This window comes from Mustela erminea, chromosome 6, assembly GCF_009829155.1.
Source record: "Mustela erminea isolate mMusErm1 chromosome 6, mMusErm1.Pri, whole genome shotgun sequence".
NCBI classification, from domain to species: Eukaryota; Metazoa; Chordata; class Mammalia; order Carnivora; family Mustelidae; genus Mustela; species Mustela erminea.
In genome coordinates this window covers 22,165,975-22,188,323 of record NC_045619.1, presented here as the reverse complement: position 1 = coordinate 22,188,323, position 22,349 = coordinate 22,165,975, and the positions used below count along the sequence as shown (strand labels likewise).

Here is a 22,349-nt window from a genome sequence, read left to right as displayed (position 1 = left end):
ATGTCTTTATAACTTCATAAAATTTTGAGATCTGTGGTGTCAAATTTGTTAAAGGCCCTACTTTTATTTATTCTTTATTCTGCCATTTATTTTATATTCTCCTGTTCTCAAGAAGTCGTGTGCAGGTAAAAGGCAGAACTAGGGAAAAATTATATTCAGCCTCTTGAAATTTTTAGTCTAAGATAACTAAATTCTTTAAATTCTCTAAGATCCTAATACCACTTTTTGTATTATTCCTGTCTCTACCATCATTCTAGTCTCCTCTACATTGATTTTCCTTTCTTTGTTTTTAATTCTAATCTATCTTTGACCTCGTCTTTCAGTCTACCTTTTCCCCTCCCATTCTGTAGTGGTTCATTCTGTCATCTCCTTATGTTTGATACAGCTTTCTAAGATGTGTTCCTTGTCTCTCTTAATCTTGGTACAGATTAAGAATAACTTTCTACCTCTATTTTCATCTTGCCACTTTCAGCTGGGACACAAAAGTGCTACATTATAAATTGTGATAAACCCAGGCTCATCAGGCACTTTACCTTCCATCATTCTGCTACCTCTGTTCCTGTCCGGTTTGTTTCTTCTAGTCCCCTTAACACTAATTGTTCTGGGCGAGATAATTATGTAGCTTATGTGAGCTACTGTTCCTATATATATTTCATTAGTCTTTATTAGGGTTTTGGCCTCCAGTTTGCTGGCCTATATTTTTAATGCCCCTCAAATCTTTATGCAGAGCCTTCTTCAGAAAGTGTTCTCTTCTCACGTCTGTCTGTCTGGTTCTGAGTACATCCATCCTTCTATCTGTGTGTGTGTGTGTGTGTGTGTGTGTGTGTATCTTCTTGTTTCCACTTGTAAATGTGTTGTGCTGTTCAGTTCTTTCATTTTCATGTATCTTCTTTTCTTTGATGAGACTGAATATAGATTTATGATCTGTAGAGACATCATAGCTTCTTGTATTCTCAAGTTCATACTACAGAATTATACTCAAAACATGCACGCAATAAAATTTCTTGACATATATTTTTTCCAGGGAAATACTTGAACTCTCCCGGGCACTATTTTGTTTGTTAGAATCACTAGAGAAGAGATTTGTTAATGTTATCAGTAACTCCTCAGTTACAGGAAGGTGAAATCTGTTGGTGCAGATCCTCTGGTTGAATCTTTGATTTCTTTTTGCTCACTGAAGATAACTCGGTTTTGTACAAATTACTTCAGGGCATCGAGGAACCCTTTCTGGGTAGAATTCTACCTTAAGGAATTTTCTAGCTGTTTGTAGATGTTGGAAGCATTCTTAGGTAGAATATTCAGGTAAATAGATTCTGACTTCTATGACATATTATCTGCAAATACTAAATACCTGTCCCTTCCTTTAGGACAATCTATATCTGAAGAGGCTTTTCAGAATACCCTTGGATGGGTTAAGACAACTCTTTTCTGAGAGAATCTTTCAGTTATATAAGGCTATTATTTCTTGTTTTCTATTAAGTGAATGACTTCAGAAGAAGACATTTTATATCTCAAATCAGGTTTTTCCGTCATATCACTGTTGCTAATTCCAGGTTCTGGGAAGATTCCATTTTCCTTAGCATTATTCCATTATTGTTAAGTTGCTTAACATTAAAGACATTCGTGAAACCAGACTATCCGTTTCATAAATTTAAGGTGTGTAGCTGAACTGGCCTTCTTTGCTGCCAAGTTATGCTCTGTTCATTCCTAATTGATTGTTGCTGTATTCATCATAGTTCCAATTCCAGACTTTTGCTGTTGTTCTTAAGCCCCCAGCCTTGTCACTGCATCCCTTTCACTCTCTGGAGATTACCTTACTTCATACCTACCTATTCAGAAGGTTGACACCACCCATTAAGAGTTCTCTTTCAGGGGGCCTGGGTGGCTCAGTTGGTTAGGCCTCTGTGTTTGGGTCAGGTCATGATCCTGGTGTTCTGGGATCGAGTCCTGTGTCAGACTCCCTGCTCCACAGGGAGTCTGCTTCTCCCTCTGCCCCTTCTCCCACTCATTCTCACAATCCCTCTCTCTCTGTCTCTCAAATAAAATCTCCTCCTTAAATCTCCTCAAAAATGGTCATAAAAATCCCAGCTCCCTTTCTTTTTTCTCATATCAGTTCCCAGAAAGTTCTCTGCTTAGGCCTGCTGATCCTTTTTTTCTTCTCCCCTGCATGCTTTGCTTCACTAATTATTTTTTCTTTATGTTTCTTTAGCTTTTCTTCTCTTTGGATTCCTTTCCCTCAGCCAACACATGTTCTTGGACCTTTCCAAAACCAAAAAGTAAAAAACCTTTGATTCTCCATGGATTATGTTTTCCTCCGAAATTGTCATTCTATTTTCCCCTTCATTGTTAGACTTCATAAGCTACCTGCACTAGCCTTCATTTCCTGACTATTCACTCCATATTTCAAACTTGTTAAGCCTAGTGTCTTTCTTGTATTCCCTGGAAGCATATAAAATCTAGTTTTATTTTCAGTCTCCATTGTTTTTGTTGTAAAGGTTGATGCTCTCTGGATTAGTGTGAAATCTTAAATTTTTCTTTAGCCAAGACTTACTCTTTTTGTTGTAGTACCAGTATTCAGCACTTCTTCCCCCATCACCCACCTATATTTCCTTTCTGAAACTCTAACCTGATATCAGTGTTTTCTACTTTTTCCTTTTTTCTCTCTAACCCCTTCTTAATCTTTTTATATATAAAAGAATAGCTGTTTATATATATCTATATATATATATTATATATAAATATATATAAATATAAAAATGGCTATTCCTTTTTTCTGTCTAACCCCTTCTTAATCTTTTTTATATAAAATAATAGCTGTTAATATATATAATATAAAAATAGCTGTTCCTCAAGTACCTCTTAAGTACCTCACTTAAATACCAGCTTCGTTACCTTTCTCCCATCTTAGTTCATTAGTCCCATGGCTTGAACTCTCATCTCTTCTGTGAAGTTCATCTCTTCTGTGAGTGACTTTCAGCTGTGTTACTTCCAGCCCTCATTTCTCTTGTGTGCTTGGGTCCTGCATCTCTAACCTCCTACTAGTTGTTGTCACTTAGATAATATACTGTGCCTCAGACTTACAGTGCTCCACATTGAGCTGTATTTTCTTCCCAAGCTTGACCCCCTTTATGGTTCCTATATGTTTTATGATTTTGATTAGATCAGTGTCCAGGATTTACATCATTGTAACTGGTCATGGTTGAGTACAAGTTTTTTTCCTTTCTCATACTAGCTGCTTGTTTTCCTTGGGATTAAATGTGTTGTACATTAACACTGTAATTTTGTTTTTTAACACATTATACTTATTTTTCTTAAAGTGCTCATCACTAACTCATCTTTAAACTATCCCTTGTCTAAATTGCTTCTTAAGTTACTCACACTTATCAGATGTTTGATATATTTTCTTTTCTTGGAAATAACTTTCTTGGGGTGTTCTGTTGTTCTATTCTGATTGATGAAACTACTTCCATTGTCCAGTTGGAGAGCTTCCTTTATTATCCTGGTGATTCTTTTACTTTTCTCTCTTGTTTTTTTTAAATTAATTTATTTATTTTCAGCATAACAGTGTTCATTATTTTTTCACCACACCCAGTGCTGCTCCATGCAATCCGTGCCCTTTATAATACCCACCACCTGGTACCCCAACCTCCCACCGCCCCACGCTACTTCAAACCCCTAAGATTGTTTTTCAGAGTCCATAGTCTCTCATGATTCACCTCCCCTTCCAATTTCCCCCAACTCCCTTCTCCTCTCTAACTCCCCATGTCCTCCATGCTATTTGTTATGCTCCACAAATAAGTGAAACCATATGATAATTGACTGTCTCTGCTTGACTTATTTCACTCAGCATAATCTCTTCGAGTCCCGTCCATGTTGCTACAAAAGTTGGGTATTCGTCCTTTCTGATGGAGGCATAATACTCCATAGTGTATATGGACCACATTTTCCTTATCCATTCATCTGTTGAAGGGCATCTTGGTTCTTTCCATAGTTTGGCGACCGTGGCCATTGCTGCTATAAACATTGGGGTACAGATGGCCCTTCTTTTCATGACATCTGTATCTTTGGGGTAAATACCCAGGAGTGCAATTGCAGGGTCATAGGGAAGTTCTATTTTTAATTTCTTGAGGAATCTTCACACTGTTCTCCAAAGAGGCTGCACCAACTTGCATTCCCACCAATATTGTAAGAGGGTTCCCTTTTCTCCACATCCCCTCCAACACATGTTGTTTCCTGTCTTGTTAATTTTGGCCATTCTAACTGGTGTACGGTGATATCTCTATGTGGTTTTAATTTGAATCTCCCTGAGGGCTAGTGATGATGAACATTTTTTCAAGTGTCTGATTCTTTTGCTTTTCTCTTGACTTAAAACTCTGTTTCTTAGATTTTTTGTCGTCTTGGTTTTTTCTCCCATTGGTGGAGAATCTTCTCTAGCTTCCTAAGAAAGAATCTTTGGGAGGTAGATTTTTGAGACCTTATCTGTCTAACTTGATATTTAATTGGTATTTTTGATTGCATATAGATTTCTGGGTTGTAAATAATTTTTCCTAGGAATTTTGGGGACATTGTGCCCTTGTCGTCTGTCTTCTAAAGTTCCTCTTGAAAAGTTTGAAGCCATTCTGATTCTTATGTGATCTGTTTTCTTTCGGAAACTTTTAAGATCTTCCTTCTTATCCCCAGTATTTTTTCTTTTTAAAAATTTTGTGATAATATGCCTTGGTGTGGTGTGGGTTTGTGTTCATTTATTGTGGTTGGCACTTGGTGTCTGCTTGCTTGCTTGCCTGCCTACCTTCTTTCCTTCTTTCTCTTTTTCTTTCTTAAAGATTTTATTTATTTATTTGAGGCAGAGTGAGTGAGAGGGAGAGAGAATCTGAAGGCGACTCTGCACTGAGCACAGAGCCCAACTTGGGTATTGATCCCACAACTGCAAGATCATGACCTGAGCCCAGACCTAGAGTGAAACATTGAACTGACTGAGCCACCCAGGTGCCCCTTTGTGGCTTCTTTCAATTTGAAAATTCAAATACTTCAGTTCTGTAGGCTTCCTTTAATTTTTTGATTTATTCTTCTCTACTTTTTCTTTCTTCCTCTACCTTTGTTTTTTCTCTCCTTCTCTTTTTACCCTCCTTTCTGGAAGATTTCTTTAGCCTTATTTTCTAGCTTTACTTTCTTATCCTTCTGTTGGATTTTTAATTTCTGTTTTCATGTTTTTAAGTACACATTCTTATGATCAGTTTTTCTCATTTTTTTTACTTTTGTTTCATGGATGTTTCATTTTTTCCTACTTTTCTTTCATGTTTTTTGGATGCAGTATCTTTTATCTTTTTTTGAGTGTTAATAGTTTGTTTTAGGGGTGCCTGGGTGGCTCAGTCATTAAGCGTATGCCTTTGGCTCAGGTCGTGATCCCGGGGTTCCTGGGATTGAGCCCTGCGACGGGCTCCCTGCTCGGAGGGAGGCCTGCTTCTCCTGCTCCCATTCCCCTTTCTTGTGTTCCCTCTTTTGCTGTCAGTCTCTCTCAAATAAATAAAAAAATCTTTTAAAAAAATAGTTTGTTTTAAAAAATTTGTATTCATGTATAGTTGCTGTTTCCTCTGTTGGTTTTGGTTTCTGTCTGCATTTTAGAGATCCAGCTTAGCTATCTGATCTTGGATATACCTACAGATGGTTTCTGACTTATAATGGTTTGACTTAGGCTTTTTCAGCTTTGTGCTGTTGCAAAAGTGATGCACATTCAGTAGAAACTGTATTCAAATTTTGAATTTTAATCTTTCCCCTGGATATTGAAATACAGCGTGACTCTCACTTGTGATGCTGGGCCGTGGCAGCGAGCTGTAGCTCCCAGTCAGCCATGCAGACAAGAGGGTGAACAACCAATACACATGCAGCCTGTCCTGTATCTATAGTACCATTTTGGTTTTTTGCTTTTTGTACAGTATTTAACAAATTACATGAGATATTCAACACTATTATAAAATAGGCTTTGTTAGATCTTGCCAAGCTGTGGGCTAATGTAAGTGTTCTGTGCACATTTAAGGTAGGCAAGGCTGAGCTATGATGTTCAATAGGCTATGTTATTAAATGCATTTGCAACTTATGATGGGTTTATTGGGATGTAATCCAATGGTAAGTTGAGGAAGATCTGTATATGTATTAGATATGTATCCTGCTCATATTTAAGAGTGCAGCACCAAAAAGCTGATAGGGAATTGTGAGCTTGCTAATTGTGAGTTTCCTCTGTAGGATTATCCCTGCCATTTTTGATGGTAAACTCTTAATGTCAGACTCCTTAGATCTTTTGTCTTGATCTTGTTGGATATTCAGAGAAAAATCTTCAGTTTCCTACCCTGTAGGGTACAAGTCTGGTTGGCAAGAAGATGTTTAGGTAGAGATTTCAACATTTGGGATATAGACTTTCTCTTAATTTCCCTATTTTTAGAATGGTGACCCTGCCTCAACTGTGCCGGGTGTAGAAAAACCCTCTACTCTTCAGCTAGAGTCGGGATGTAGCAACCTGGATTGCATAGTTGGGAAGGGGATTTCAAGGGATTTATAGTGATTCTCCATCCTTAACAGAGGGTATCTGGTACACTTCCTTAGCCTTTTAGGAGTTTTATGGTACGGATTGGGCTGCTTCTTGGATTTCCCCATGGTGGAATCAGGATGCAGTTTTTAGAAGTCCCCTTATTGCTTGTTTTAGACTGCTGTTTTTAGACTTTACAGTTTTGTTGTTGTTATCTCTTCCTCCTTTCTCCTTTGCCTTGTGAATTACTCCTAAAGAACTAATACTAAAGAGAAAAATTCTCTTTACTATTGCTTTTACATGGATTTTGGGAGGGTGTGAAGATGAATTTGTGTGTTCTATCTGTATCTTGGACCTGAACACTATTTCCTTCAGTAACACAATTGTTTCTACTCACCTGTGCTTGAAACATGAGAAGAATCTGTCTTTTCACTTAAAATGTATTTTTTGATTATTATTGAATACTTATTATGTGTCAGACACAAGCATATTTGGGTTTTAAATACTAAAACAAAACAAAACACCAAACAATGAATTCCTGGCCTGAAGTTGTTCAGAATCCAGTTGGAGAGAGAGGTAAGGGAATAGATAAGCTGTGGAAATGGTGAAAGGGTGCTCTGAGAACAGGTGAGGGCCATGTCTAGGATGTGTCCAGGCACCTGACACTGCACTCAAACTGTAGCCTGTTCTCTCTTTTCATTGTCTTTGCTTTCCCCTTTTGTACTTTAGCTTATGCTGACCGTTTAACCTAGAATCTAGGCCGTAGAGTGTTCCTTTTGGCTTTCTAGTGTTGAAATTCTGTCTATCCTAAGTTGGTCTGCAGTCTACTGATCTTCAGGGTGTCCACTTCTGCAAAAACTGTTCTCTCAAGCCCACAGCTTGGATCTAACATTCCCACTGTGCTGTATCTTTTCCTCTCAAATGATACATTTGATGTACCTTATTAGAGTCACTTATGGGCTTGTCTTACCTCCTTTATAGACTTTTAAACTCTTTGAGAGAGCTGTCTGTACCTAATTTATTTTTATAATCTCAAAGCGACTAGCATAGTCGTTATTGTGTTCAAGATGATAGAACTTTGCTGTGTTCTTTCAGATCAAATTAAGACTTCTCCAAACTCAAAACAAAACAAAAAAATAATATTAAAATTCTTCAGAGACAGGACTTTGACTTCATGTGTGAGTATCAAAAAGTGGTTGTAGAGCGCAGAGAACTAGCAGCAGGGGAGAGACATTACTGCACTCTTGGTGAGAACTGCTGTGTTTATGGCAGCTTTCCCACTGTGCTATTAAGCCAGCATCGTTAGCTGGTTCATGCTGTTACAGTGACAGGTAGTAAGCAGAGGTCCTGCAAAATGATATTGGATAACAGCATTTCAAGGTCAAAGTCTTCTAAAGCTTTTGCCTTCTGAGAGGATGAAGAACTGTAAAATTATTTCCTGCCCCAAATGGCTGTGTAATCTTCTAAGCATTTTGCAGGGTATCATGTTGATCAGCATGTGATTTTTAGGCCTTGTTGACAAACCATTTCAAAATGTGAGTTTTATTTAAAAATTGCCATTTAGGGCACCTGGGTGGCTCAGTGGGTTAAAGCCTCTGCCTTCAGCTCGGGTCATGATCTCGGGTCCTGGGATCGAGTTCCGCATTGGGCTCTCTGCTCAGCAGGGAGACTGCTTCTCTCTCTCTCTGCCTGCCTCTTTGCCTACTTAGTGATCTCTCTCTCTGTCAAATAAATAAATAAAATCTTTAAAAAAATAAAAATTGCCATTTAAACATACAAGGGCCAGGGTGCACGTGGGCCTTGATGATAATATAGTGACTTACTCAAAATCAAATGCTGTTATTTACTTGGTTCCTTGATATGTGGACTTTCATCACTCATTGGATAGGAGCTGAAGTCAGGTCCAGATGCACATTGTAGTTTAGGTGGATTTAATGAAATTGGGTTGTGTTAGTTTTTTTATTTCTTTCTTAAATCTAGGCAATGGTTTCTTTTTTATATTAAGAGGGAAACAGTTTGATTTATCATATATCCTAGTTGATGTGACTGAAGCTTCTGACATATGTAGGGATTTTTTTTCCTCTCTTTAAGTATCAAGAAGGGCTATTTTAGTATCTGATGTCTCTTGCTCCATCCAATTTCATTGCAAGGGGAAAGATTTTGGTATTGGCTATATTCCTTAGTGTATATAATGCATCTTTAAACTTGAAAGAAATTTAGAAATGTGCTTGGTCAGACAAATCTGGTTTTACCTTGGAGCTGTACCTTGGAAGCTGAGTTAAAGCCCAAAGCCCAAGAAATGGGTTTATTTTTTTTTTCCTCCTTCCCCCCCCCCCCCCCCCATCCTTGTTCTTGGCCAACTGTTGGTCTGGGCACGGCAGCCATTATCACTCTATGAAGCTCGGATGCTGCCCAAGGCCTAGGGGAGTGAAGATGGGCCTTCTTGAAGGCCTTTTTCTTTTGTGCTATTCAGGCAGCTCTGCTAGTGGGGGAGGTTTAGAGTCTTTTGTATCCCATTCTTCAGGATCCAGTTGTTTTAGAGCTCTGTCTGGCACCACCAAACACACAAGGTGTCTTGCTTCCTTTCACATATTCTTTGTTTTCTATTTTCAGAGGCTTCCTTAGATCCCTGGATGTTCTGCTATGTTTGTAATTCGGTTTAGGCTGGGCCCTGTGTGGTGTCCAGGCTGTGCGTGCAGTCGGTGGGCGCTTCACGCCTGGCTCAGCAGAGGGCAGCAGTGGCAAATTGTGAGCCTCCTCTCACCTTTCTTCTAGTCTCATCCGTCCTGTCAACACCTAATCTTTAGCCTCCTCCACACCATGCAAGGAGTTTTTAACATTTTATTTAATTTTACATTTTGCATTTTGCGTTTCAGGCCGTGGTTCTAGTTTTGTTTGTTTGTTTCTTCTTAGGAAGGTGCTGAATGACGCTGGAGTACTTAATTTTTAAAGTCATGCATAAGTGAAAACAATTCAGTAGAAAAAGCGAATATTTGCATTTAATCCAGGTGAAATTCTAGAGGTGTGATTTGAGATTAAAACAAACTTAAACTTTTTAAAAAATTTTTGCAATCTGAAGCTTTGGGATGTGAAATCAGCAAACGAGAGGAAAAGCATTGATGTGAAGCAGTTCTTCCTAAATTCAGAGGAGCCTCAAGAGGATATGGAAGTGATAGTGAAATGTTGTTCATGGTCTGCTGATGGTGCTAGGATAATGGTGGCAGCAAAAAATAAAATCTTTGTAAGTATCAGTATTTTAATAAGCCAATTTAGCCTGATTTAAAGAAAATGAAAGTGTCAACTGATTTTTGCATTGTACACTGTTTATTGATATAATCAAAGTATAGCTGTATGATATGGGGTTGGCTCCCTAATTTCATAATTCTCAGAACTGTGTTCCAGGAGGTGGTCAATAGGCTTTGTGAGGAAAGATCTCCATGGTCACATAGGTTTGGGAAATGTTATGTGTTGCTTTCCCCCATTAGAGTTCTCAGTGTATACCAACATACTTAGGCCTCCAGAAATTCTGTAATACAGAAATAATTTATGTTGGCTAGTCCATTGTTTCTCAAATTTATTGAAAATATGGAATAGTTTCTGCTTTTTTTTTTTTGTTTGTTTACAATTTTGAATACATTGGTTTAGGTGATTTTCAAAGTGTTTTCTTACCCCTGAAATTCATTAGGATTTGCTGACTGTGATAGAAGTATTTGTCAGTAACTGAAGAATATTTAAGAGTTCTGTGATATAAATGAGGGCAATATGTAAAAATAGTGAATGACAAGAAAATGCTCTCCTTTTTTAAAAAATCTAATAATAGCTTACATTTGTTATATTCGGAGTGCTCTCACATATTATTTCTTTTAATATAACTATCCAAGGGACACAGCAGATTTCAGTAGCCCTCTGCTAATAATGAGGCAGCCGAGATTCAGAGCAGCCAAAAAATTTGTCCCATGTTATACCATGGATTTGGAAAGGTAGGTATTCTGATTTATGACCCAGTGACATTCCATTGAAATAGTTAGTTTAAAAGACTTGAATAAGAGATATTACAGTTTTATTTTTACCTTTATTGAGGTACAGTTGACAAATAAAATTGTAGGATATTTAAAGTATACAACATGATGAATTAATATTTGTATGCTTTGTGAAAGGCTTCCCCCCACATGGAATTAAATAACACATCTGTCACCTCACATGCTTACCTTTTTATTTTTTTTTTTTTGGTGAAAACATTTAATTTCTACTTTCTTAATTTCACTTATACAATACAGTTTTATCAACTATAGTCACCATGTTATACGTTAGATCCTCAGACCTCATTCATCTTCTCACTGAAAGTTTGTATCCTTTTATCAACCTCTTCCTATTCTCCAGACCCCAAATAGTACAATTTTATTTATTTTTTTACTGTGAGTGTTTTATTTAATCAATTTTGTTTACCACTGAAACTCTGGGAACTCAAAGTTAGCATCCTTGCCGGTGGGCTTCTTTTTTTTTTTTTTTTAAGATTTTATTTATTTGTCAGAGAGAGAGAGGGAGAGCGAGTGAGCACAGGCAGACAGAGAGGCAGGCAGAGGCAGAGGGAGAAGCAGGCTCCCTGCCGAGCAAGGAGCCCAATGCGGGACTTGATCCCAGGACGCCGGGATCATGACCTGATCCGAAGGCAGCTGCTCAACCAACTGAGCCACCCAGGCGTCCCTTGCCGGTGAGCTTCTTATGGACACCAGAGAAGTTTCATCCTTATGCTGCACATTGTTCTGCTGTGCTTCACCCTTCAAATGAAGCTTTATGGGCCAGCTGCCATCTAGTTTCACACGGATTCTCCTGCCCACAATTTTGCTTGGGAAAACCGAGTCCACCGGGATTGTGTCATGCAATGACTGTCAAAGTGTGGCTCCTGGGGTACTTTTACTTACCTTTTGTATGGCTTTTTCAAGTTGGCTTAGGTAGAATTCTCCTCTGAGCAGTAAAGACAATGAGCTTCCCACTCAGCTTTTTCTCCAGTTCATGAACTAGCCAGACTTGGATTTCCTGGAAAAATTTCATTTAAGAAATGGGAACAAACGTGATAATAGTTCTCTGACCACCACCTACTTCAGTTTCCTTGGTTGCTCTTATATTCAGCTCCCATAGCTGGGCTTTGAGGTCTGAGTTCATCTCCAGCTCAAGGTGAGCCTGGGCGATGTCAGACTCAAACTCATCTGGCTTTTTGCCATTGGGCTTCACTGTCTTTGCACTTGAACTGAACTTTGCCTTCTTCTCTGTGAGAGCACAGACCTAGGAAGAGGCCTAAGTCTCTTGAGAGCTCCTCAAATCCCCCGAGATTGTATGTGTGTGTGTGTGTGTGTGTGTGTATAATTTTTTTTCAAGTAGGCTCCATGTCTAGTGTGGAGCGTGGTGCCCAGTGGGTGGCTTGAACTCACGACCCTGAGATCACGACCCAAACTGAGATCAAGTCATCTGCTTAACCTATTGGGCCACCCAATAGTACAATTTTTTTTTTTTTAAGATTTTATTTATTTATTTGACAGTAGATGGAGAGGCAGGCAGAGAGAGAGAGAGAGAGAGAGAGAGGGAAGCAGGCTCCCTGCTGAGCAGAGAGACCGATGTGGGACTCGATCCCAGGACCCTGAGATCATGACCTGAGCCGAAGACAGCGGCTTAACCCACTGAGCCACCCAGGCGCCCCCCCACCAATGGTACAATTTTAAAGGTTGCATTATGCCGTATAGTTATATAAAAATCACTGAGGAGCCATTTATATTGTTATTGATCTAGTTGTTGTGACCCTTTGATCTTGGGTGCTTTTGAGTTTCTACCTTTATAAAGCACAAAATTAAAAATATCTCCTTTTGTCTTAAGTTTGTTAAAATTTGTAGGATCAGAAAAGGAATCATTGCATTTATAAGATATGAATATTAAAATTTTTTTTAAAAGATTTTATTTATTTTGACAGAGATACAGCAGGAGAGGGAACACAAGCTAGGGGAGTAGGAGAGGGAGAAGCAGGTTTCCCACTGAGCAGGGAGCCTGACGCAGGGCTCGATCCCAGAGACCCTGGGATCATGACCTGAGCCAAAGGCAGACACTTAACGACTGAGCCATCCAGGCGCCCCTAAAATTTTTTTGTTGTAAACTATATATGTGTGTGTGTGTGTGTGTGTATATATATATATTTTTTTTTTTTTAAAGATTTTATTTATTTATTTGACAGAGATCACAAGTAGGCAGAGGGACAGGCAGAGAGAGAGAGGGTAGCAGGCTCCCTGCCGAGCATAGAGCCCGATATGGGGCTCGATCCCAGAATTCTGGGATCATGACCTGAGCCGAAGGCAGAGGCTTTAACCCACTGAGCCACCCAAGTGCCCCTGTAAAATATATCTTAAATTTGCCATTTTAACTTTTTTCCCCAAGATTTTATTTATTTATTTGTCAGAGAGAGAGCACAAGTAGGGGGAACAGCATGCAGACCAGGCAGAGGGAGAAGCAGGCTTCCTGCTGAGCAAGGAGCTTGTGGGACTCTGTCTCAGGACCCCAGGATCATGACGTGAGCTGAAGGCACACGCTTGATGACTGAGCCTCCCAGGTGCCCCTCCACCACTAATTTTAAAGAATGACCTGTCCTGGGAAGCATTTTAAGTATAGTTTCCTGTCTTTTGTTCTTGGCTCCTGATGCTGTGCTGCTTACCATCTGTGCATGTTTGAAGGGCTGTGCATTCACAAAACATATTCATGGCTCCCACTGGAAGGTTTTGTTTTTTTTCCTCTGGACAATGCCCTGGTCTTAAATCACAATACTATATATTGGTATAAATGTTTTTATCATTTGGCAGAAGCTTCAGAAGAATATATTCAACACTTAAAAATCTTTCAAAAGTTGAAATGAAGCTTGCATTATTCAAAAATAGCTTTTTTGGTTCAAAAATGGGAAAATGATCATAATGGAGTAATTTGATAGCTCTGAAGAGAAATAGAAATAGTTGAGCTAATTTCATTGTAGCAAGCCTCTGCTCTATATTATTTTGATCATCTTCATTTATGAATATCCATTTTCCTCTTTTGAATAAACAAGCATTCAGGAGAGCTGCTCTGTATGTTAATTTGGCTAGTCCATTCATTTATTCACAAAGGTTTTATTTCTCCCCAGACCAGCTTGAGAGATCATCCGTGATAATTTTTTCTTTATAGGAAACATGTTTCAAGATGAGCAGTATTTTAAAAGTATGTGTATATTGATTTATATCTTATTTATGACTGTTAATAGGTGTGCCAGTTTTTAGTAATTGTGTTTTTTCAGGACTTAAAAATTTAGATTCATTTGAGTATAGCTTATTTTTAAAAGTGTTTTATTTTCATAGATACCTATTTTATGTTGACAGCTTTTTGACATTCATACCAACGGCTTATTGGCAGAAATCCATACAGGCCATCACAGCACCATCCAGTATTGTGATTTCTCCCCACAAAATCATTTGGCAGTAGTGGCTTTGTCCCAGTGCTGTGTGGAGGTGAGTAGTGAAGTTGGGTTTCCAGAGGTACTCTGGAAATACTATTTATTATTTGGTAATATTACAGGGAGTGACAGTATCATTCACCAAGCATTTCTTAAATGGCTAGCATGTGCCAAGGTCTTTGGAAACAGTAGAATGAACATGGGTTCATTCTAGGCAGAAACATGGCATCTATTAAATAATATGAAAGAAAGGATCTTCTATAAAAAAAGGATGAGAGATGAGTCCAGTTCAGATTCTTTAGATCATTGAGAAGAATAAGACAAAAGTTCATTTTCGAATTGGTTAACCTAGAATGTTCATTGGTGAGCACTAATGAGTAAAATGACTTATAAATTGCCTGTTCATATTTATAATTTTGTACTTAAGTGATAGATTTTTGTATTCAGAGTCTATATCTAACTGGTCCTGGAGGAATTTCACCCAATAAAAGGCTATGTTTTTTTCAAAAAGGAGTGAATTCTTGATTTTTTCCCCCAAAAGATGGAGTTAGTTTTTCCCAGCTCTATTACTACTTATTCCTTACATGGGTCTTACCATCAGGTAATTTCAAGTTTCTTGTAATGACAGTGCAAGAAAGTGGGTATGGGCCTTTATCCAGAAAATAGAGAAATCCACTTGGTTCACAGGCTCTTCTCAAAGGAAGCTTGACTACTGCAAGTACTTCTTTAGTGTTCCGTGCTTATTTCAGCAATTTTTAGTGAGTTTGACAACCTTGTTCCTCACTGCAAAGCTGTTGGGGGAGAGTTTCTGAGCTGTAGTTCATCAGCATGGAGATACAGAAAAGATGAGAGCGAGTGGGTGTGCTCTGTAATCTCTACTTAATTCTAAGTACAGAAGCAAGTACAGTGCAACTAACACGAACTTCCCTGCCAAGAATCTACCCATTGGAAGAACGGGCAGTGAGTGTGAATAAGCTCCAGCCCTGTTTGAAATGGTGAGAAGAAATAGGGTGCTGTGGGCAGTGTTCTCTTAAGTGGAGTCCTTGTCTTGAAAGATTCAGATGTGGTAGATCTTGGACCTTACTTGTAGATCCTCAAGGTAGTTGTGATTGGAAATTTCCTTTTTCTGGGTTTTTGTCAGGATTTTAAGGAAGAGTGGAGGAGCAACTCTTCTTTCAGCCTTTTCTGTCACTTCTAAAATCCCTACCCTCTACTATTAGAAAGCTCCAGGAAACATTGTCTTTTTTCTTAAAATAGGAACGTGCTTTTGGGGGCTCTGAGAAATGATGGGGAAGAACAAGAAGGAAGAAGGGAAGAATTTTCAAGGGAGATTTTTTAGTTAAGGAGCCACTTTCCTTTCTGGCCTTTAGCTCTGTATGTCCACAGGAGCTAGGACTCTACTGATAAGGCAAAGAAAATTTCATACAATTAATTTATAACCACAGAACTCACTGATTGAAAACCACTGGGCATGTGATGAAGTACTTATTTTTTCATGCTTGTTCTGAAATCATAAAGTAGGTCTGTCATTCAGAGTTTAATGAGAGGAACTCAGGCACATATGGTACTTCATTAGGCTGGAATATATTTGAGTAATTTACAGAAGAACTCAGGACAAAATGCAGCCAGGGTGGCAGACATTGACAATTCATAATAAGCATGAATAACAGAAATGTGCACATGTACAATTAGCATATTCATTTATTGTAAGGTTTTGCCATTAGTTGAAACGAGGATTAGATGACAGTGGAAAACAGTCTATTTTTTTGATTAAAAAAAATGTTTGCAGGGGCGCCTGGGTGGCACAGTGGGTTAAGCCGCTGCCTTTGGCTCAGGTCATGATCTCAGGGTCCTGGGATCGAGTCCCGCATCGGGCACTCTGCTCAGCAGGGAGCCTGCTTCCTTCTCTCTCTCTCTCTGCCTGCTTCTGTGCCTACTTGTGATCTCTCTCTGTCAAGCAAATAAATAAAATCTTAAAAAAAAAAATTAAAAAAAAATGTTTGCATTATTTCAAATCAGAGCTTTTTAAAAAAATTTATTTTTATTTTTTAAGGTTTTATTTATTTTTCAGAGAGAGACAAAGAGAGAGACAAGAGACAGCACAAGGAGGGGGAGTGGTAGGCAGAGGGAGAAGCAGGCTCTCTGCTGAGCAGGGAGCCTGATGCGGGACTCGATCCCAGGACCCTGAGATCATGACTTGAGACCAAGATAGATGCTTAACCGGCTGAGCCACCCAGATGCCCCTGTATAGACTCTTCCGTGGAAATATATATGTTCTTTGCTTATTTTCTGTAAATAATATATCCCAGTGACTAGTCATCATCTGGGTGTTTTTACAGTTATATAATATTCCATTATGTAGTTCATCCAATCAGTTCCCTATTGATGGTCAGTTGGGTTGTTTGCAGTTTTTTTGCATTAAAAATAAGATGCAGTGAATAATCTTTTGTACAAGTCATTCTGTGTTTTTGCTAGTTTGTTTTTTGCCTGTATTCTTAGAAGTGAAATTACTGGTTTACTTTTGCTTTTTTTTCAATATTCTTGAAATGTTTGAAATGCTTTTGAATGTTACTTCTTACATGCTATGTTTATTCTGTAGTTGTGGAATATGGACTCATGTTTAAAAGTGGCTGATTGCAGAGGACATTTAAGTTGGGTTCATTGTGTGATGTTTTCTCCTGACGGATCATCATTTTTGACATCTTCTGATGACCAGACAATCAGGGTGAGAAATACTGAGATTTTCATTTTTGACATTTGTTGATGTTTACATCTAAGAAACTAAGAAATTGATGAGCAGTATTGGGGGAATTAAAACAAGAAACTACTAGATTAATATTTATCCTTGAAAAGTGCTATTATATGGACCATAACAGTCTCATTCATCCCAAACATCCCATTCATTGAGTATTACCATGAGCCAGGTGCTAGAGAAGTCCAATGATTAAACTGTATTTTGGTTAATTTAAATATATTACGAGATAATATATTGACTTAATTTTTTACTCTTTTTTCCACTTTAAATTTCCATATCTAATTACTTGCCAATTCTAATGGATTCTGCCTTCCCATTTTCCTTTCTTTTTTTTTAACCCATCAATAATTACTCTATTTTTAAAAAATTAACATATAATGTATTATTTGCTTCATGGGTATAGGTCTGTGAATCATCAGTCTTACACGATTCATAGCACTCACCATAGTGCATATCCTCCCTAATGTCCATAACCCAGCCACCCTATCCCTCCCCACCCCCAATCCCCAGCAACATTCACCTTTCCATTTTCTTTCATTTATTTCTACATTTTTTTTTCTTTTTTTAATGAGGAAGAGAGAGAGAGATGAGAGACAATTAGAAGAGGGAGAGGAGGAGAGAGGATCTTAAGCAGCCTTCACGTCTAGTCCAAACCCATTGCAACCCATTGCAGGGCTCAGTCTCACAACCCTGACATCATGACCTGAGTTGAAATCAAAAGTCAGATGCTTAACCAGCCGAGCCACCAGGCACCCCATTCTCCTTTTTCATTTCAAGTTTAGGTGCTCATTACATGTTGCCTCTCTCTCTCTCTCTCTCTTTTTTTTCTTTTAAAGATTTTATTATTTTAAAGTAATCTCTGTGCCCAATGTGGGTCTCGAACTCACAACCCTGAGATCCAGAATCACACATTGAGCCAGTCAGGTGCCCCAGCATGTTTCCTCTCTTAATGTGTTAGTCCTTGCCACAGTCTTTTCTTTTTTGGCTTTCTACATGCTGCTTCCAAGATATGTTCTTCATGTACAATACAGTCATTTCATTTTTGCTCAAAAACAGATAGTGGCTCTCTTGTCTACTGAAAGTAAGTAGGTACTCCTAAGTCTACACTGAACTTTATCACAGTATGGCCTCATTCTGCTGCAGTTTTTCTTTTGGTTTATTCCTACAGGTAACCTACACTGGGCTGCTCACGTTTTCCCGTTACCCTGTAGTTTCCTGTTTCTTCTGCTTATGTGATTTCTTATGTCTGGAATACCCTGTTTGTCTGTTTTTCTCCTTGTTGAAATCTTAGCATTCGTGCAAGTTCCCCTAATCTTCTGCAAAGCCCTTCCTGGTTTTCCCTAGAGGGAACGTCTTCTTCGTTTAATGTCCTATAACTCCATGTCCTTTTCTTATGGTACTTTCCAAATTCTACTTTGAATTTAAGTACAGATTCGCTTTACTTCTCACCTTCAGTCCTGCACTGCTCTTCCAGCTCGTTCACATGTCTTTAGTTGTAAGGTCTTTGAGGCCAGGGATCCTGGTTTATCCCTTTGGCATCTAATATAGTGTTTCATACACAATGTAGCTACAGTTTTTTTTAGTATTTACTGTGTGCTAGACATCATGCGAAGTACTATACTTACATTTGCTCGTTCTCACAATAGTCCTTTTTGCAGCTAAGTCACAGGGAGGTTAAATCAGTCCTGTTTAAAGTGCCAGTCTCAATAAACGAACCAGAATGTAATTCAACTCCCTGCTTCCTTCATCAACAAAGTCTTGTTAAAAAAGAGTAATCATATCAGTAAGCATATGGCTAACAGCACATTAGTGATATAGTTGATTTATTTACATTCTGGTATAGGCTCCTTGGTATCAAGACAGTTTGTGGACTAGTAGGAGTTCTTACTTTGAGTAACACTGGGTTAGGTAATTTGCCCCAAGTCACAACTTCAGGGGGAACTAGAGTTCATACTTGGGCATTTTGGCTCTAGCACACATTACTCTTCTATACTAATTATGACTTGTTATAGCATATAATTAACAAATATTTGTTATTGGATCATAATCTAATCATGGAAATTTTTCTAGCATCATAGGTATTTTGAGTATGAAGCATGTTTTGTATTTTGCTTAAGATTCTAAGCCTTCTCTTTACATATTTCAGGATGTGGTTATCTTATTTTAGTTTTTTTAATTTCTTTAAGTAGCTCTGGGAGACAAAAAAAGTATGTAAGAACTCTGCTATAGTGTTAAAGCAAGAAATAGATGTTGTGTTTCAAGAAAATGAAGTGATGGTTCTTGCAGCTGACAATATAAAACGATTGCAGGTGAGTAATTTTTAGAAAACAGTTGGAAAAATTGTTTTGAACAATTTTGATCGGTTTCAAACTTGGGATCAGGCATAATTGTGTAGTATCTAACAGGTGCTCGGTAGGTATCAGTTGAATAAACATGTAGGTTTTGAGCTGAGGTCCAAATATGCTTGTATTTCAAATTAAAAAGAAGTGATACCTCGTCTCACTTCACTCCTCTCCAGTTGCTGTCTGTGATCACATCCTTGATTTGCATGGAGTCCAGGAGGAGAACTTGAGACAGACTGACTGAGGGTAGGGCAAAAGCGTAACAAGCTGTAAAGCTCAGCTTGTTGTAGTGGAAAGAACAGTGACTGACTGTTCGCTCAGGAGGTACAGGTGCAGCTTAAGCTTTCCTGTCAACTAGTTTTATGTGATGTTTGAGTAAATCGTACTTCTCTGAGCCTCACTTCCTTCACCTATAAGGTCCTTTTTATTTCCAGAAGTCTGAGTTGTTTATGGGATGAAGGTGGGATCCAAATTCTGGAGACAGATAAGTGGAAGTAAACTGTCTCTGGCGTGTGGCCATTTCTCCTTGCCTGCTTTCAGGGGTCAGAGTCAAGGTGTGAGACTCCCCTTGTTCTATATTTTACAAGTCTTACTGTCATCCTTAATATGTTGATGTGGAGCTCCTAATCCTCTATATTTCAGGGATGAATTGGGGTGTGGATTTGAATGTTCATGCCTTGTTATGGATTTTTAGCCGACTTAGGTTATTTTTCAATGCAGTTTTCTTGTCAAGTTTAGTGTCCTCATGCTTGTATTGCCTTTATTAAATTTGTGCAGCCTTTCTTTAATAGTTGTCATAACTGTGAGACTTCAGAAAGGAGTCTTAAGTCTATAAAAGTATCATTTTATTCTATGTCAGTGTTTGTGGGAGAGGTTAGGGGATAGTTAAACTGACAATGATTCAATTTAAATGAACAAAACATTTTTTAGTCATTTCTTAGGAAAATATGGAAACTGATTTTTGAGAGAAAGAAGATAAATTCAGATTTTAGCAGTTCAGTCTTCATTTTGAATGTCTAGTTGATCAGAATCTGCTGGGTAAGATACTGTGAAATGAAGAGTACCTTTTTTGATACCCTGTAATCTTTGTACCTGAAACAAATATAATTGCTTATTTCATGTTGGAAAATGATTTAAGACTTTTCTTTTTTTTTTTCTTTTTTTAAAAGATTTTATTTATTTATTTGGCAGAGAGCGATCACAAGTAGACACAGAGGCAGGCAGAGAGAGAGAGAGAGGGAAGCAGGCTCCCTGCTGAGCAGAGAACCAGATTCGGGGCTTGATCCCAGGACCCTGAGATCATGACCTGAGTTGAAGGCAGAGGCTATAACCGAGCCACCCAGGCGCCCTGTTTAGATTGTAACAGTATGAGAGAGGTAGCTGACAGTTGATTTGAGCTTGAGATGTAGTTTCCCAGGTCACAGTCTCACAGTGATGAGACTTTATTAATGAGACTTAAAAACATAATAGTTAGCATTGGTACATATTATGAAATTAGGTAGTCTTTGTTTAAGCATTTTAAGTCCAGTCACCCAAATTATACTTATGGGTTCTTCTCCAAAGCTCCCTTCTCCCCAACTCACAAAGGTGGGAATCTTAATTTATCCTATTTTGTGAGCAATATAGAGGATATAAAACCCATTTTTATTTGAATATGGCTTTTTAGGTATCCTCAGTCCCATATCACTAGCCCCCTTGAAAAATATCTGAAAAGTGTACTTTAACAAACGATAGCCCTATTAAAATGGACTTTGTGTGTGTGTGTGTGTGTGTGTGGTGAAGAAATGGAAAACCGGGTGCAGAGCTAGCTGTGGGATTATAAATCAGGCAGATGTGTCTCAGGTGGTGCACACAGCAGCTGCTTTTTAAACCTTTTAAAGCTCATTTTATTTTATGAAAATGTATTTGAACCACAAAAGTGAAATGAAATGAAGGTGTGAAGAGCTAAATGCAGCTGCTGAGACTAGGGTAGGGCTTTGTTGTTCCCCTGGGAGCTCTTGTTGGTTATTTTCTGTTTCATTTTATTTTTTCAATTGAAGTCCATTTTAAAGAACAGATACTGTGCTCTTACGGCCTGATAACTGATTGTGCCTTATTTTTCATTAGCTCATTAATGGAAAAACAGGTCAGATTGATTATCTGACTGAAGCTCAAGTTAGTTGCTGTTGCCTAAGTCCGTATCTTCAGTACATTGCATTTGGAGGTGAAGATGGAGCCATTGAGGTATTCTGTTCTAGTCTTCAGAGTCCTTTGGTGCAGGAGAGTTATTTATTTAAAATTGACTATGTGTCTGGCATTGTAGCTTATACTAAAGAAATCTTCCTGTGGTATATTAGTCATTCTTCTGTTAGACTAAAAATAATCTTACAGTCCTGTTGGTGGTATATTTTTCAGATTCCCTTTACTACTGTTTCTCATACTTTTTGTCCTTTTGTGTTCTTATTCTCTACCTAGTTGTTTTACTGTTCTCCAAGTATATCAAACAGCCTCAGAGATTTAGCTATCTGTGCAAAGAGCATTGTTTTTCTTCTTAGCTCGTGGTGTAAGTTTCCATTTTGGTACTGATAAGGTTCATTGGGAATGTCCGTGCAGGGCTGTCTTAATGCTTACTTGTTTCACCAGCCCTTTCTATTCTACTTTTTGTATTAGAAGTAATACCTCTTTACCACCTGAAATTCTTAACTTATTAAAGAGGACCAAATACATTTTAACAAATGCAAAAAAGTATAATAAAAATGATTTTATCACAACATACATTGTCTTTAGCTGTATAATAATTTTTCAAAGAACATTGGTTCCTTCTCTCACTTTTTCTCACCCAAACTTTTTTGGAATTATTTCTTAATTTATTAATTGAGGCACTAGCCACATTTATTTTACCTTGGATTTATTTTCATAAGGAAGGACACAAATGTTCTCCAGTCCATACTGCTTCACAAAGAGGAGACTATATGTTTATAAACAAAGTGAAGAAGGAAGTATTTAGAAAGTGATGTCAGTGTTATTATATGTTTGGCCATTGTGGCATGGATTTGGAGTTAAGGTTTTGTGGGTTTTTTTTTCCATTGTCAAAAATTACTGTGAGGACGAGTGCTGTTCTGAAAAATAGTATATTGTGGATTTTAAGCAAGGAATGGTTGTACATTTACGAGGGAACCTTAATCTCCCTCTCAGTGTCATCTCTCAAACTGGTGTATATTATTTTTCATTCTTAAAGGACCTTTGCTTCCCCCTTTTCTTTTAACCTTGTTGCAAAAACAGGCCTACATTCTT

The 22,349-nt window shown here is 38.1% G+C and overlaps 1 protein-coding gene and 1 pseudogene across 5 annotated transcripts in view; one reads left to right on the top strand and one right to left on the bottom strand.

The window, feature by feature from the left end:
• Positions 1 to 22,349, top strand: part of APAF1 (apoptotic peptidase activating factor 1) — an 87,453-nt gene that overhangs the window by 47,836 nt on the left and 17,268 nt on the right. For all 5 annotated transcript variants that reach the window (XM_032346683.1, XM_032346685.1, XM_032346682.1 and 2 more), the window contains exons 18-22: positions 9,600 to 9,761; positions 13,906 to 14,034; positions 16,579 to 16,704; positions 18,924 to 19,043; positions 21,183 to 21,299. In XM_032346683.1, coding sequence (XP_032202574.1) covers positions 9,600 to 9,761; positions 13,906 to 14,034; positions 16,579 to 16,704; positions 18,924 to 19,043; positions 21,183 to 21,299 — 654 coding nt within the window. The remainder of the gene's footprint in view (positions 1 to 9,599; positions 9,762 to 13,905; positions 14,035 to 16,578; positions 16,705 to 18,923; positions 19,044 to 21,182; positions 21,300 to 22,349) is intronic.
• Positions 11,174 to 13,260, bottom strand: LOC116592395 (annotated as a pseudogene).